The sequence below is a fragment of the Mytilus edulis genome, chromosome 12 (assembly GCF_963676685.1).
Source record: "Mytilus edulis chromosome 12, xbMytEdul2.2, whole genome shotgun sequence".
Lineage (NCBI taxonomy): Eukaryota > Metazoa > Mollusca > Bivalvia > Mytilida > Mytilidae > Mytilus > Mytilus edulis.
The window spans coordinates 10195438-10213637 of NC_092355.1; the positions used below are offsets into that span (position 1 = coordinate 10195438).

Below are 18200 nucleotides of genomic sequence, written 5' to 3' on the forward strand. Positions count from 1 at the left end.
GTCGTCGTCGTCGTCGTCCGAATACTTTTAGTTTTCGCACTCTAACTTAAGTAAAAGTAAATAGAAATCTATGAAATTTTAACACAAGGTTTATGACCACAAAAGGAAGGTTGGGATTGATTTTGGGAGTTTTGGTCCCAACATTTTAGGAATTAGGGGCCAAAAAGGGCCCAAATAAGCATTTTCTTGGTTTTCGCAATATAACTTTAGTTTAAGTTAATAGAAATCTATGAAATTTTGACACAAGGTTTATGACCACAAAGGGAAGGTTGGGATTGATTTTAAGAGTTATGGTTCCAACAGTTTAGGAATTAGGGGCCCAAAAAGGGCCCAAATAAGCATTATTCTTGGTTTTCGCACCATAACTTTAGTATAAGTAAAAAGAAATCAATGAAATTTAAACACAAGGTTTATGACCACAAAAGGAAGGTTGGGATTGATTTTGGGAGTTGAGGTCCCAACAGTTTAGGAGGTAGGGGCCAAAAAGAGGCCCAAATAAGCATTATTCTTGGTTTTCGCACCATAACTTTAGTATAAGTAAATAGTAATCTATGAAAGGAGAAGGTTCACGATGGTTTAAAATTGGCCCTGAATTTTTTATGTTTTTTAAAATCGGGCCATAAAATTACAAATTTCACATAGAAATACTTGTGATAATACTACTGAGACAAAAAAAAAATTTCTGGCACTCCTTTACTATTTATGGAGCAATGACCCCTTTTAAAAATGAGCATAATTTGTATTAAAAGGTCAATTTTGGTACTTTTTGTCCATAATTTCAATTGTTTTTTGTCGTAATTAACCGTGGCCTCTATCTACGATCCAAAAAGTTTTAATTTTGATGAAATGTATATCAAAATTGGAATCTTTTGGTTACAACACATTTTGGATCGTAAGTGGCGGCCAATGTGTTTCAAAAGCTTTTAGGTCTGAAAAATGCACAAAATCATTAAATTTTGACAAAATGTCCAAAATGGGCTTACTTTTGGCGAATATCTTGTACTCTTATGAAAAGAACTAATATATTTAGCATTTATACTTTTGAAATAGACCCATTTACGAAACAAATTGAGACCTTTTTGGTGTTTTATGATAAAGTTGATATTTTAGGCCATTTTGTGCCATTAGTGAACCTTGTCCTTTAAACACAAGGTTTATGACCATAAAAGGAAGGTTGTGTTTGATTTTGGGAGTTTTGGTCCCAACAGTTTAGGAATAAGGGGCCCAAATGGTCCAAAATTGAACTGTAAATTGGTCTACATTAAGGTCTAAAGGGTCCAAAATTAAACTTAGTTTGATTTTAACAAAAATTGAATCCTTTGGGTTCTTTGATATGCTGAATCTAAAAATGTACTTAGATTTTTGATTATTGGCCCAGTTTTCAAGTTGGTACAAATCGGGGTCCAAAATTAAACTTTGTTTGATTTCATCAAAAATTGAATAATTGGGGTTCTTTGATATGCCAAATCTAACTGTGTATATAGATTCTTAATTGTTGGTCCCGTTTTCAAATTGGTCTACATTAAAGTCCAAAGGGTCCAAAATTTTGATTTTAACAGAAATTGAATTCATGGGCTTTTTTGATATGCTGAATCTAAACATGTACTTAGATTTTTGAATATGGGCCCAGTTTTCAAGTTGGTTCAAATTAAGATCCAAAATTATTATATTTTAAAAGTATTGTGCAATAGCAAGAAATTTTCAATTGCACAGTATTCAGCAATAGCAAAAAATCTTCAATTGCACAGTATTGTGCAATAGCAAGAAATTTTCAATTGCACAGTATTGCGCAATAGCAAGAAATCTTCAATTGCCCAGTATTGTGCAACATCAATTATTTTCAATTGCACAGTATTGCGCAATAGCAAGAAATTTCTAATTGCACAATATTGTGCAATAGCAAAAAAATTTCAATTGGAGTTATCTTTCTTTGTCCAGAATAGTAGTTGAATCAACTTAAATCATTGTTTTAAACAATATACAATGTATATTCACTTTTACTACCAACTGATAAATTAAAACAATCTTTACCATTCAGTGATAACAAGCACTTTATTTTACATTTTAATATTTTATGATGTATTTAAATGAGTAGTTATTGTTGCAAACTCCATTAGAAATTTGAATTGAGATCAGTTTTGGAAAAAGGGAAAGGGGGATGTGAAAAAAAGGGGGGGGGGTTAAATTTTTCTCATTTCAGATTTCATACATAAAAAGAAAATTTCTTCAAACATTTTTTTGAGAGGATTAATATTCAACAGCATAGTGAATTGCTCAAAGGCAAAAAAATTATTTTAAGTTCATTAGACCACATTCATCCTGTGTCAGAAACCTATGCTGTGTCAACTATTTAATCACAATCCGTATTTAGAGCTGAATCCAGCTTGAATGTTGTGTCCATACTTGCCCCAACCGTTCAGGGTTCAACCTCTGCGGTCGTATAAAGCTGCGCCCTGCGGAGCATCTGGTTGGTCTTGATTTCATGTTGTGTTTTGTGAACAACGTTTTTCTGTTTGCCTTTTCTTTTTATACGACCGCAAAATTTGAAAAATTTTTCGTCGTATATTGCTATCACGTTGGCGTCGGCGTCGTCGTCGTCGTCGTCGTCGGCGTCGGCGTCGGCGTCGTCGTCGTCGTCGTCGTCGTCGTCGGCGTCGGCGTCGGCGTCGTCGTCGTCGTCGTCGTCGTCCGGCGTCCGAATACTTTTAGTTTTCGCACTCTAACTTTAGTAAAAGTGAATGGAAATCTATGAAATTTTAACACAAGGTTTATGACCACAAAAGGAAGGTTGGTATTGATTTTGGGAGTTTTGGTCCCAACATTTTAGGAATTAGGGGCCAAAAAGGGCCCAAATAAGCATTTTCTTGGTTTTCGCACTATAACTTTAGTTTAAGTTAATAGAAATCTATGAAATTTTGACACAAGGTTTATGACCACAAAAGAAAGGTTGGGATTGATTTTGGGAGTTTTGGTTCCAACAGTTTAGGAATTAGGGGCCAAAAAAGGGCCCAAAGAAGCATTATTCTAGGTTTTCGCACAATAACTTTAGTTTAAGTAAATAGAAATCAATGAAATTTAAACACAATGTTTATGACCACAAAAGGAAGGTTGGTATTGATTTTGGGAGTTTTGGTCCTAACAGTTTAGGAATAAGGGGCCCAAAGGGTCCAAAATTGAACTTTGTGTGATTTCATCAAAAATTGAATAATTGGGGTTCTTTGATATGCCGAATCTAACTATGTATGTAGATTCTTAACTTTTGGTCCCGTTTTCAAATTGGTCTACATTAAGGTCCAAAGGGTCCAAAATTAAACTTAGTTTGATTTTAACAAAAATTGAATCCTTGGGGTTCTTTGATATGCTGAATTTAAAAATGTACTTAGATTTTTAATTATTGGCCTAGTTTTCAAGTTGGTCCAAATGGGGGTCTAAAATTAAACTTTGTTTGATTTCATAAAAAATTGAATAAATGGGTTCTTTGATATGCAAAATCTAACTGTGTATGTAGATTCTTAATTTTTGGTCCAGTTTTCAAATTGGTCTACATTAAGGTCCAAAGGGTCCAAAATTAAACTAAGTTTGATTTTAACAAAAATTAAATTCTTGGGCTTATTTGATATGCTTTATCTAAATATGTACTTTGATTTTTGATTATGGGCCCAGTTTTCAAGTTGGTCCAAATCAGGATTCCATATGAAATATTGTGCAATAGCAAGAAATTTTCAATTGCACAGTATTGCACAATAGCAAGAAATATCTAATTGCACAATATTGTGCAATAGCAATTAATTTTCAATTGGAGTTATCTTTCTTTGTATAGAATAGTAGTTGATAATATATGTTGGAAATTTGCCAGACATGACTATGATGTCATTTTCTATTTTTATTTGCCAATAACTTTATGTAAATGACTTCATTGGAAATTTGCCAATATAAAATGTTGCTGATGAAGCTTTTTTTCCTTATCTTATCTAAAATGTTTTTAGATAATGTATGTTGGACATTTGCCAGACATGACTATGATGTCATTTTCTATTTTTATTTGCCAATAACTTTATGTAAATAACTTCATTGGAAATTTGCCAATATAAAATGTTGCTGATGAAGTTTTTTTTATTGTTTTATACAATAAACAATGTATATTCACTTTTACTACCAACCAATCTTTACCATTCAGTGATAACAAGCACTTTATTTTACATTTTAATATTTTATGATGTATTTAAAAGAGTAGTTATTGTTGCAAACTCCATTAGAAATTTGAATTGATATCAGTTTTGGAAAAAGGGAAACGGGGATGTGAAAAAAAAGGGGGGGGTTAAATTTTTCTCATTTCAGATTTCATAAATAAAAAGAAAATTTCTTCAAACATGTTTTTGAGAGGATTAATATTCAACAGCATAGTGAATTGCTCAAAGGCAAAAAAAAACTTTTAAGTTCATTAGACCACATTCGTTCTGTGTCAGAAACCTACGCTGTGTCATGATCAACTATTTAATTTTAGATTTAAAAAGTTTGAAGAAGAAATCTTTAATTGATTTGTAAAATCTTGACATTTGTTTTGTGTAAAAAAAAACCATGTAATGTCAAAAATTTGATCACAATCCAAATTCAGAGCTGTATCACGCTTGAATGTTTTGTCCATACTTGCCCCAACTGTTCAGGGTTCGACCTCTGCGGTCGTATAAAGCTGCGCCCTGCGGAGCACCTGGTTTAGTCATGGCGTCGTCAGTTTGTTTTCGACTTTGAGTATGAATATCCCTCTTGTGTCTTGCGTCTCTCTTCCATACGAAACAAAACAGTTTGATTGCATAATTAAATACACTAAATGGGTAAATGGTGAAAACAAATGATATCATTTTCAAGATGAACCTTTACAACGATAGACATTGATATGGAGAACACTCAACAAATGTAATAAATCATTTTGTTTTCAGAAGATTTAATTATTATTATTTTTCTTTCAGGGAAAAAACAGCGAAAAATGAAAAACAAGAAACAAAAGAGAAGAAACAACTTTAAGTTGGTCAAGTGAAATCAAACACACCTTGAAATAGGGTTGATTAAATAAACTGAGGGGAAATACAAACTTGGTCTTAATTTCATCATCATCATCATTTTTGTGAATGACTTTCCTTGCTATCGTTTCTACAATATTTGTGGTTTACTTTCTCTCCAGCACAGTCTCAGTCATTCTCCGTCGTAGAGCTCACAGCCACTCCGGACCTAATTCGGGTCACTAGACTGAATATGACAGCTGCAATATGACATGGTAGTATAGTGTACTGAGTATATGGAACGGAAACGAGCGCTTTACGGAGATTGACTTTCAGATGTATGTCGTAGTCTTAAACTCAGTTATTGCTTTAGATGAGTTTTATTAATAGACCTTTTATTGCATCGTGTTTGTTTATTGATAATTTTAATGAGAATGATATAAATTCATGAAATTTTGTGGGAATCTTATATCTATTGTATTTGTATCTTTTTTGTTTTATATCTGTCACCTTTTTATTTCTTTTTTGTTTCAGAAACATGCAACACTTATATGATGATATTATGTGGGAACATTCATTGGTGACTTTTGTTTGTATCTTATTAATCATTGATATATATGACATTTTCTTTCGTTTTTGTCGGGCCTGCAACTTTTGTTGCAGAAAGCTCGACATAGGGATAGTGATCCGGCGGCGGCGGCGTTAGCTAACTTCTTAAAAGGTTTATATTTTAGAAGGTGAAAGACCTGGATGCTTCATACTTTGTATATAGAGGCCTCATGTTACGAAGTTTCCGTCAGTCACATGTCCAATGTCCTTGACCTCATTTTCATGGTTCAGTGACCACTTGAAAAAAAAGTTCAAAATTTTTGTACTGTTGAATTCTCTCTTATTGTAAGTCATAGGATAACTATATTTGGTATGTGCGTACCTTGCAAGGTCCTCATGCCCGTCAGACAGTTTTCACTTGACCTCGACCTCATTTCATGGATCAGTGAACAAGGTTAAGTTTTGGTGGTCAAGTCCATATCTCAGATACTATAAGTAATAGGGCTAGTATATTTGGTGTATGGAAGGACTGGAAGGTGTACATGTCCAACTGGCAGGTGTCATCTGACTTTGACCTCATTTTCATGGTTCAGTGGTTATAGTTAAGTTTTTGTGTTTTGGTCTGTTTTTCTCATACTTTATGCAATAGGTCTACTATATTTGTTGTATGGAATAGTTGTAAGGTGTACATGTCTAGTGGGCAGATGTCATCTGACCTTGACCTCATTTTCATGGTTCAGTGGTCAAAGTTAAGTTTTTAAGTTTTGGTCTTTTTATCTAATATTATATGCCAAAGGTCAACTATATTTGGTGTATGGAAATATATTATGATCTATATGTCAGTCCCGCAGGTTTTATTTGACCATGACCTCAATTGCACGGTTCATTGCACAGTGTTAAGTTTTTGTGTTTTGGTCTATTTTTCTTAAACTATAAGTAATAGGTCAACTATATTTGTTGTATGGAAGCTTTGTTAGCTGTACATGTCTGCCTGGCATGGTTCATCTGACCTTGACCTCATTTGCATGGTTCATTGGTCTTTGTTTAGCTATCTTGGTTAATGTTAAGTTTATGTGACAGTTGTAATCAAGCTTTATACTTAGGACTATTAACATAATATCAATGATTAGTAAAGAAGGCGAGACATTTCAGTGTGTGCACTCTTGTTTAACATGTAGCAATTAGTTTATGATATTTTTAGGGAATATCGAGGGAAATATTCATTGGTGACTTGTACTTGTATCTTCTGAATTCTTAATATGTATGAGGGGAGGACAGGGGGTACCCTATTCCCTTCACCCACCCCTCTTCTCCTTTCTCCTACCCCCGTTCTCCTTTCTACCATTAGAATAAAACATCTCCTTTTGAGATATTTTTTCTGGAAATATTAGAACATTTTTTAAAAGGCGATATTTTATTTTTTCTCCTTTCTCCCAGCCTTCCTCTTCTTTCTCCTACCCCTTTCTCCTTTTTCCTTTCTCCCTGTCTCCCTTACCCCTGTCCTCCCCCTCATGTATGACTCTTTCTTTCTTTTTTATTGTTTCGTGTAACATTTATTTGATGATATTGTGTGGGAAAATTCATTGGTGACTTGTGTTTGTATGTTTTAAATCATTGGTATATGTCACCTTTCTCTTTTTATGTTTTTGTTTCAGTAACATATAACATTTATTTGATGATATTGTGTGGGAATATTCATTAGTGACTTGTATTTCTTCTTTTAAATCATTGGTTTATGTGCCCTTTTTCATGTTATGTTTTTATTTGAGTAACATGTAACATTTATATGATGATATTGTTTGGGAACATTCATTGGTGACTTGTATTTGTATCTTGTGAATTCTTAATATATATGACGTTTTCTTTCTTTTTTTCTAATAAATGTGGGTATAAATTTATAATTATATGTTTTTATTTTGTTGCCATATCAATATCAAATGAACAAGGCAAATAATTCACAATACCGTATACATAGAATGCACGACTAGGAGCTTAACCTATTTCAATGATTAACTTAAAGTTCCGGCTGGATGGATAAAATGTGACCAAAGTGAGCCAAAACTGTACACTTCTTCTGAATAGTCGGTCTTGCCTTCAGAATTAAATTGAGAATGGAAATGGGGAAAGTGACAAAGAGACAACAACCCGACCAAAGAGCATTAAACAGCCGAATCCCAACAATGGGTCTTCAACATAGCGAGAAAATCCCGCACCCAGAGGCGTTCTTCAGCTGACCCCTAAACAAAAATGTGTACAAGTTCAGTTACAATGGACGTCAGACTAAACTCCGAAACATATAAATGAACTAAAATTAAAAAGCATACAAAAGTAACAAAGGTCAGAGGCTCCTGGCTTGGGACAGGCGCAAAAAAGCGGCGGAGTTAAACATGTTTTGTGAGATCTCAACCCTCCCCCTACACCTCTAGTTAATGTAGAAAAAAACAAGGACAAAGAAGCATATTTATACTCGAATAAAATTGGCACATGTGTCTCTATATAACACTTCAAAAACAGGTTGGGCATGCTTTATCCTCTCTTCACACCAAATGTGTTGATGTTGCAGCCGACAAAGCTTCTAATAATGTTGTTTTAAATGGAAATATCAATATTTGGAGTGTATGCTAGAGATACCAAACGCTATACATAAAAAACAAACTGACAATGCCATGGTAAAAAAGGCAAGAGTGGACACGCTTATATGTCTCGCCTGTATCTTTGAAATAATTATGTAATGCTTTACCACAAGAATCACATACACTTAACATTATCTATGTTCAATAAATTCGGCCAAGGTCAGGTGAACCATAATAAATAGACATGAACACTTTACAGTCAATCCGTCCAACAAAAATAGATGACCTATTGCAAATAGTATCGGATAAACTGGCAAAATTTCAATGAACTAAACATTGACCAATGAACCGTGAAAATTAGTATACACCTAACAATTATAACATACACTAAACATACTAGACCTACAGCTTGCGGTATCTGAGATATAAACCAAACCACAAAAAACCTTTCAAATGAACCATGAAACTGAGAACGACGTATGTACACATTAAATTCATTCCATATATCAAATATAGTTGATACACCGTATAGCGATGGTGTAAAATTTCGCGATTTTCATTGAATAAGGTATACGAAATATTTTGGCGGTTATAAATTTGGCGGATTCAATGTTTTATCTATACCTTTGCAAGTGCACTTTTAAATTGGCGGAATTTATTTTGGCGGTTTTGTTCTATCCGCGAAAAAAAGCGAAAATGTACACCCCGCGAAAATAACCCTCTATACGGTATTGCCTTAAGTATCTCACAAACGATCTTGAGCATTTAACATAAACCATGCACTGATCCATAGAGACCTTATAAGCCACTTAACAGTACGTGCTGTCATCTCATCTATCCTAGTATATTTGAGATAAAGGGTTATAAAATCTTATAACGAAACTAGAAGAAGAAGATCTATAGATTGATATGATATGGACAAACCCGATATTTCAACAAATTGTCAACTGCCAATTACTCACCAGTTACATAGCTGTTGCTCCATTATGGTTTTAATTTATCAATTTACATGTTACGCTCTTGAACGTTTACATTATTTGGGCTTTTTGAGGAAGAACGACAGAAAAAAGAGAGAAATGAAAGATACCAAAAGTGACATTCAAACTCATAAGTCTAAAATAAACTGACAATGCCATGGCTAAAGAGATAAATACAAACATATAAACAATAGTACAAAAAACACAAAATAAAAAACTAAAGATTGAGCAAAACGAATCGACTGTGGATTACCTCAGGTGCTCCTCATATGGCACCGTCGTTAATTATATAATAGTTCTTGAAAAACTGGTCATTATCGTGATATATGGACTGCCCACAGGACAGTGGTATTGACTAAGATAGTGATAATGACTGAGCCGAAGGCGAGGTCATTATCGCTGTCGCAGTCAATATCACTGCCCTACGGGCAGTCCATGTATCACGATAATGACCAGTTTTTTAAGAACTATTATGTTTATTTCATTGAGAAACCATGTTTTGGAAAATTCTCATAAATTCAAAATGCCTACAGCGAACTCGAGTAGTTGTACGATTTCTATGGCAAAGAGTGAAGACCAGTCGTAGTAATACTGCCATTCATTTTAGTGCAATTTTTCAGTATATAAATACTTATTAATCAAGTTATCTTTAATTTTATAATTAACGAAAATATATAATAAACAATTCAATAACTTAAATATAATCAGATATTAAAAACAGGAACATGTTTTATAATGGGTACATCTCTCTAAAAAGTCGTGATGGAGTCAATCAGGAGTCGTGAATGGTCAAATAAGGTCGTGTACAGTCGGATGGCGGTCGGGTAGAAGTCGTACACAGGCCCGATCAAGAATTTGGTTGAGTTTGGTCGTGGAAATTTGGACAATCAGGATCATCGAGTTGATCTGATCGGGTAACACGAATTACCGAATAACAGTGTTATTATCCGAATAACTCATGTAATTACCGAATAACTCTTCAAATATCAATATTAACACATTTAAGTGACTTTTAAACATATATTATTGAATAAAATTATAATAGAAGTGTATTTTATAACCTAAAAATAAAAAAAAAGTTGCAGGTAAGTTAATATTGATCATTATAAAATTATGGATATCGGTGTGTACTTCCAAGATGGCGACCAAGGAAAACGTAAGAAATGAAGAAAAGAAAGATTGCATACAATCCCTTAACGTGTTCATCTTAGACCACCAAAGTGGAGCCCTCACGCCACGTCACGACAATGAACAATGTGAGGGTGGGCATTTTTTAAAATAAAATATGGAATAGTAAACTATTTAAATTAGTTTTTATTTTAATTTTAGTTATTAAAAAAATATTATCTTTATCATATTTTTCTATTTGTGATTTAGAAATGGATGTTAACTAAGCCCCTTTAAATCTATAAAATTACAACTATTAAGATATCCTGCACAAGGCACGGGCTTATCTGTCATAAATACTTTATTTAGAATTTATTGTAAAAAAATTTATATAACTACTAAGATATCCTGCACAAGGCACGGGCTTATCTGTCATAGTCCGCGGAAATACTTTATATAGAATTTCAACCTGAAAACATGCGAAACAATACTATACATGCATTATGTATCAAGCAGTGGGGAAACAATAAAAGAAAAATGGTACGTGCTACACGATTGGCGAAATGTCGGTGGAACGAAGCTGACAGTTCCTTTGTTCGTTCCTGAATTTGTTCGCACTTCACTTCAAAACAAATGTCATCATCCGAATGAACTAATCCTTGGTTACCGAAGATGCTGTCTAGTACGGACTCTCTATCTTTCTTGTCGATTCCATCATCTATCATCCTCTGCTTTATATTTCCTTTTAAGTGTCGAATACACAGGATCAGGCACGGTGCGGCCTTCCCTTTTTCTCTTATTATGGATCGGACAATGGTATCCTTATCACCGGCTGAATCTATGAAACGGGTCCACATAATGGTACACATAAGTATTGCAGATAAATTAACACCTCTGCCACATATTTTCCTAGAATGAGGTTGAATGAGGTTGTATATTCCAACGCTACCTGTGGTGGGAAATACGAGCGGATCGGGATCTTCAGTGCAGCACTCAGAGCATACATATGCATCATGTCAGCATACGTACCAAGACATCCAACATCATGAGCCAGTTGTAAATATGCGGCAACTACTATTCATGTCAGTTATGAAGCGGTCCGGGCCTTGGTATTGCACTCCCGATGAGCATACAGTTCGCCGAGAGATAGTGAACAAAATGATGAAAAGCATAGCTCTTGAAAATCATTTTGTACATTATTTCAAGCCAACTAATGTTTATAGGGTGGAATACGAAGCTCGTGACGGGATACATTTCACTGAAGAGGGTTACCGTGCCTTCTTAGTAGCTTTGAGGAAGTCGGTCAGTTGGTTTATTAACAAAGTTAGGAAATGAACTGAACTATTTTCTCAATGACTCCACGTGCAATGTATTTTGTTTAAGAAGAGGGTTTTTTTTAACATCGAATGACTAAAATAATCCAAAAGTTCTTACATATTTTATAATTAACAAATTAGAATTTGCCAGAAGAAAGCTTTTTTTAACAGGAAAACTCAAATTGACTTTATTAAAATATCTTTTTTTAATAATTTTTTATTTTAAATAATCAAAAATTATTGGTGAAACATTGAACATTATTACCCTTTGACAGAAAACTAACATAGGATGTACATATTGTATATAGTTGTAAATATTTATTTGTGTTCTATTTTTCATTATTATAATTATTGGTGTTGGCAAGGATTTGTATACAAATCCTTGGTGTTGGTAATGCAGCCTTGGTATACCAAGACAGTCACAATAAAATTGAGAAAGGAAATGGTGAATATGTCAAAGCGACAACCACCCGACCATAGAGCAAACAACAGCCGAAGGCAACCAATGGGTCTTCAATGTAGCGAGAATTCCCGCACCCGTAGGTGTCCTTCAGCTGGCCCCTAAAATATGCATAATAGTACAGTGATAATGGACGTCATACTAAATTATACACAAGAAACTAAAAATTAAAATCATACAAGACTAACAAAGGCCAGAGGCTCCTGACTTGGGACAGGCGCAAAATTGCGGCGGGGTTAAACATGTTTATGAGATCTCAACCCTCCCCCTATACCTCTAGCCAATGTAGAAAAGTAAAAGAATAACAATACGCACATTAAAATTCAGTTCAAGAGAAGTCCGAGTCTGATGTCAAAAGATGTAACAAAAGAAAATAAATAAAATGACAATAATACATAAATAACAACAGACTACTAGCAGTTAACTGACATGCCAGCTCCAGACCTCAATTAAACTGATTGAAAGATTATGTCTTCATCATATGAATATCAGGTACAAGCCTGTTTAATGCAGAGTGTCCATACTGTAATATAATTTCATTATCTCTTAATGATTAATTATGTAATGGGCACGTGTCAGTAAACAACAACCGAATTAACAATCTAACAGAAGTGTGAGGTAATGATTATTTTGTTTATTGGAACTAATTAACTCATTATCACTATCAAATTATTCAATGTATGAAAATAAATAAAAGTAGCAATAAAAAAAAACGTAAATACTAATTTTAGAAGAATATTAATTGAGTATTATTTTATTATTTTTAATTCTGATTTTTTAGTAACTTAAATTAAGTAAATTAAATACATTTTAAATGAAATAAGAAATAAATGAAATATAATAAACTAGGTGAAAGATTGTCTTCTTTGAAATTAAATATTTTATTTTATTTTTCTTGTACCATGTTTCACTCTCTATTAATAATATAAAAAAAACAATTTATATTTGCCAATGAAAATCTTATATTTAGTTTTGAGAAAATTTTATTAGAATAAACATAAAAATCATCCATTCAGAAGCTTTGTTTTTATTAAAACAATCAATTATAATAATTTTTTGATTAGATTTGAATTGAATATGTGAAAATTCTTAATTACATTTTATTTAATGTTGAGTAAATTGTTATGAAAAGTAATTAGTGATTGGAGTAATTGCATTGCTTTGATGTACTGGTTAAATTTTCAAATCCTTTCTGAAAAACAATTATTAGACAATTCTCTGTATATAGAGTAAATTATTTAATACTATATTTTCATAGCGTTTTCCTTTGAAGGCATATATGCAATCTTTCCTTTATTCATTCCTTACGATTTCCTTGGTCGCCATCTTGGAAGTACACACCGATATCCATAATTTTATAATGATCAATATTAACTTACCTGCAACTTTTTTTTTTATTTTTATGTTATAAAATACACTTCTATTATAATTTTATTCAATAATATATGTTTAAAAGTCATTTAAATGTGTTAATATTGATATTTGAAGAGTTATTCGGTAATTACATGAGTTATTCGGATAATAACACTGTTATTCGGTAATTCGAGGTACCGGATCTGATCGGCAGTGTGAACCTAGCTTAACACACGCATCCCAGTAAACACACGACGTACTCCCGACGTCGGTTAATGGTCGTCTGAACGTCACGTCGTGAGTTTACGTCGTACTAACGTTGTTGGAACGTAAAAACCCAACGTTGGATGCAGACGTACAGACGACGTTATAAAATTACGTCGGATTCACGTAAATTTAGTACCTTGTCAGGACGTAACATTTTATTACGTTGTGACAACGTGCCGTTATAACTGTCATAATCCGACGTAACATCGACATTATAAGAACGTAGTGAATACATTGTAAAAATCTGGTTTTATGGGACGAATTTTTGGGGTATGTCATAATGAGTATTCCTGGATATATCGATCATTCACCTTCACTAGAATATATTTACGATTTTTTCGATTTAAAAAAAAACTCTCCCTTTTTTCCCCGCAGACATAATTTGCACCAAGATGTCAAAGAAAATATTACAAATCCAATTTTAATGTTTTAATATATGTATTTTATATGAATATTTATTTGTTTAATATATCATTAAAATTTTGTCATCATTTATCACTTGGATTTCATGATCGTTTTTTACGATTTGATTAGTGTAACGTTCAGCAGTACTCGGGTTTTACCGTTGCATAGTATGAAAAGTCTGAGCATGCGCACTATTGCCGCTTGATTTTTGAAAACAGTGAGAAATTTGCAGTGGAAATTTAGCTTGATCCAGATTCCAGAACAAAGAAAAAGGTAAAATAATGATTGCACATTACACCAAATAGGTTCTCCATGATAAAAACAAAATTGATTGATGAAAATAAAACAACTGTTACCGTGTTGGGCGCCTCTTCCAAGTCTGTTATACGTGACCGTGTTGAAATATGATACTTTTTCTTATACTATCAATATATTGCACTGATACAAGGTATTTTAGCCATAATGTGTGTTATTTGAATCCATTTATCAAATTGCGTGATTAACTTGTGTTGTTTCTGAAGATATATGCAATTAAAAATAAGTAATAACTGTAAAAAGTAAAAAAAAGGGGGAGGGGTGCACAGCCACAGGTACTTTTTTTCTATCTGTGACAAGAGCTACTATCCCTATTTATTAAGGCTACAAGTGTCTTTTGCTCTGTTATTTTTTGATAATCATTGAAGCATAAAAGTCTTATCCATGTTATCAATATCAGAAAATGTGAAGCTAAACATCTCAGCACTTTAGATATCTGGGTCCATTACAAACTCAGCACATTTCAAACTTGGCATATTACCAACTCGGCCTATTAATGATAATACTGCATATATCACTGAGGATCGTCGCTAACATGCATGAAATATTTGCCACTGGATATTGAGCAACAAACGATCAATCATTGTATCACTGGGTCTGACATGGAAATAGACAATTGTGCCATAAAGATGCTGTAAAATATAGGCGTCACAGAAAAAAATTAAGATAGCCATCAAAGTTGTCGTAATGGGACTAGGTCGTTGAAGGAAGGCGTCTCAGAAAAAAATAAAAAAACAGCCTTCCAAGTCTTGAAAGTGTCATAATGATTTAGACTAGGATCTAGCCTTGAAAGTTGGGTACAAATTTCTTGTTTTCAGGGTAAAACCCAGTTTACAGGTGTTTAAAAAACAGTACATAGGGACATCTTTTTTGCTGTACAATTTATAGTATGAAATCTACATGTTTATCAATGACGAGCTACATGTACAATCACTAAATATGTGATCAAAAACAATGTTGTAATCAATCATAAAACATATGAATTTTGGAATGCATTTAAATTTGTCACTTTGTTCTCCTAAAGATATGTTGGACTAACATGCATACATTTTTTTTTTATAAATAAGGCGGTGAATTTTCTCGTTTGAATTGTTTCACATTGTCATTTGGAGGCCTTTCATAGCTGGCTATGCGGTATGGGCTTTGCTCATTGTTAAAGGCCGTACGGTTACCTATAAATGTTAATTCATGTGTCATTTTGGTCTCTTGTAAAGAGTTGTCTCATTGGCAATAATACCACATCTTCTTTTTTTATTTGAAACAGACAGAAGAATATAAAAGATAATTGAATGTATTTTTAATTTTTTTCCAGAGTTTTGTATATAAATCCACAGATCCAATGTGGCTGAGGTTGAGGAAATCATTGCAGTAACCATGTAACAGTTAAGCATGCACCAGCTCAAAAATTTGGACCAAGATTTTAAAAAGGTAAACATCAGTTGATCAGCTCTTTTTATGTCCTCCTTAACTGAGTGATATACATTGTAGTTTAACTCTTGTACTGTATGTACATACATGTACATTTTTGTACATTGAACTCAAAATTGGATTCTGTTATATAACGTTTGCCTAAACCACATATTATGCAACCAATACACAACGCTTATTATCATAAAACGCAGAGTTTGAATTTGGAGAGCATCTGCTTTACTGTTTTCTAGATATGTCCAGTGGCAGATCCAGGGGGGGGTTCCGGGGGTTGGAACCCCCCTTTTTTTTGGCCGATCAATGCATTTGAATGGGAGCATATAGTTGGAACCCCCCCCTTTACTCTGGGTTGTGAACCCCCCTTTTTAAAATGGCTGGATCCGCCGCTGTATGTCCTTTAAATTAAGTTTGATAAGATCATGTGTGGCTCATGGACACATTCTTCTTATATTAATTTTATTTATCAAATTATAATTTGTTGATTTTATAGATTGCGTTCATTGGCATATGCTATGAGGTCTTGTTGTATCGATGTACATTCTAAATTTATTAAGGTAGAATCCTTTGCATATCTTAAATTAATTGAAAAATGACAATATTGTGAAACCAAACTTCCTTTATTAATTATTTGGACTCATTATTATTTGTAGAATAACCACTGGTTGCTCAAGAAAATATTATGTCCCCTCTCCCCCAGGGAAAGCGCTTTTCTTAAATTTTATTTGGGGTGGTTGTGTATGAAATACCAAAATGCAAAGGGAGTGTTGCTCTTATTAATTTTTAATTCTGTCGGTGCTGGGATTTTTTTTTTTAAAAAGGGCTTAGGACTGTCCCTTAGGGGCGGACATAGTATTTTCTGGAACAGACATAATTTTATTAACACATGCTCAATTTAACAACAATTTTTTTTTTTAAATAAGAACAAAGGTTAATCATAAGTTATGAATAATTATATACTGTTGAAATTGTGTTAAATTTCTAACATACATCATCAAAATGTGTATAATTGGCAAAGATACAAACATCTCAGTAACAACACAACATAATTATGAATCTGCAGTTTATTATAGGACCAGCAATAGAAAAAATATTGATTATGTTTAAACACAGGATAATTTTTAAGAACTGCTGTAATTCATAAGTTGGGATCAATTTATTTTTTTGTATTTTATAATTTATGATTTTTTTTTCAGAGATCTGAAACCAACACAAGACCAGCTGGGTCAATATTCCTAATGCGCCTCCAAATGAGGAACTAATGCGCCATCAAATGAGGAACACAAAAGTTGTGTGTAAACAAAAATTGTCTCTGTAGTGATATTGAACATGTTTCATTTTTAACAAGTGACTGAGCTTTACCATTTGTGTTGATCTGGAAAGTAGAGGATCATAGTATAAATATGTAAAAACTATGGAGTTTTTTAATGTATTCAAAGTATTAAATTTTCAAAGAAATTGTTGTGTGAAAAAAAATCGCACTTCGTATTCCGAAAATTTAACCACATATATGTGAAAATGTCTTAGCTTCGAAACAAGCCATCCTACATATCCAGTGTACTATATTGACTGAGCTAGAGTAGAAAAGATTACCAACACCAACTACATGTATGCAGAAACAATTGCGCAAATTGCCCAGCTGATTAGAGGGCAGAAAACCAACATTTGGAATGACATGTACAATGTATACAACCAACACAAGACTAAAATTTGGAATAAAAATTAAAAATTCAGAAACAAACTATTATTTGTTTTATTGGTTCATGTAGCTACATGTACATTGTAAGAAAGAATAAGTCTTAACTTTTGGATAGGTCGATCATTTTGGTCTCTTGTGGACAGTTGTCTCATTGGCAATCATACAACAGCTTCTTTTTTATACTATCACTAGTTGGTCAATGGAAAAAAGCATAGTTAGTTGAATTGAATTTCAGGTTATTTTCTTCATTTGGGATATTTTTAGAAGTGTTTATGAATTGTGTAGAATATATATATATATAAATTAGACAGTCAGATTTTGGGCTGATTTTCCTAGCTTGTAATCGTGTAGTGAATCCAGCTGAATGAATTTTCAGTAAATATTAAGGTAAATGTGGTAGTTTGCTGTATTTCTGAATAATTCATTAAAAATGGTTATCCGTCGTCAAAGTGAAACCTACATTCTAGAATTTCCGCCATCATAGTGTTATGTGTTAAAAGAAAGAAAAGTTGCATTTGTTAAATGGAAATGTGTAATTCTTGTACTTCAGTATTGCAAAAGTTAAAAACTTAAGACTTTATAAACCTTAAACAACTATTTTTGGGAAAACTAGATATTTATACATTTCACACTGAAACCTACCAATAAGATTAAAAAAAAACAAACTTTTTGACAATTTCATATACAGCTGGCAGTACACATCGACATCTGTCCATCTTTCCCACATAGAAAATTTTACAACTTAAAACGGGTCAAA

The 18200-nt window shown here is 33.1% G+C and overlaps 1 protein-coding gene and 1 long non-coding RNA gene across 2 annotated transcripts in view; both read left to right on the plus strand.

Annotated features, from left to right (window-relative positions):
* Window positions 1–7447, plus strand: part of LOC139497413 (platelet glycoprotein V-like) — a 58821-nt gene extending 51374 nt beyond the window's left edge. The window contains exon 12 of the mRNA XM_071285630.1: window positions 4968–7447. Within this exon, the coding sequence (XP_071141731.1) occupies window positions 4968–5035 (68 nt within the window). The 3' untranslated portion in view covers window positions 5036–7447. The remainder of the gene's footprint in view (window positions 1–4967) is intronic.
* A 6732-nt stretch (window positions 7448–14179) lies between these two features.
* LOC139497089 (uncharacterized) lies at window positions 14180–17485 on the plus strand. Its single transcript, XR_011657678.1, has 3 exons — window positions 14180–14277; window positions 15632–15747; window positions 16941–17485. It is a non-coding gene; the product is annotated as an uncharacterized lncRNA (long non-coding RNA).
* Window positions 17486–18200: the final 715 nt, after the last annotated feature.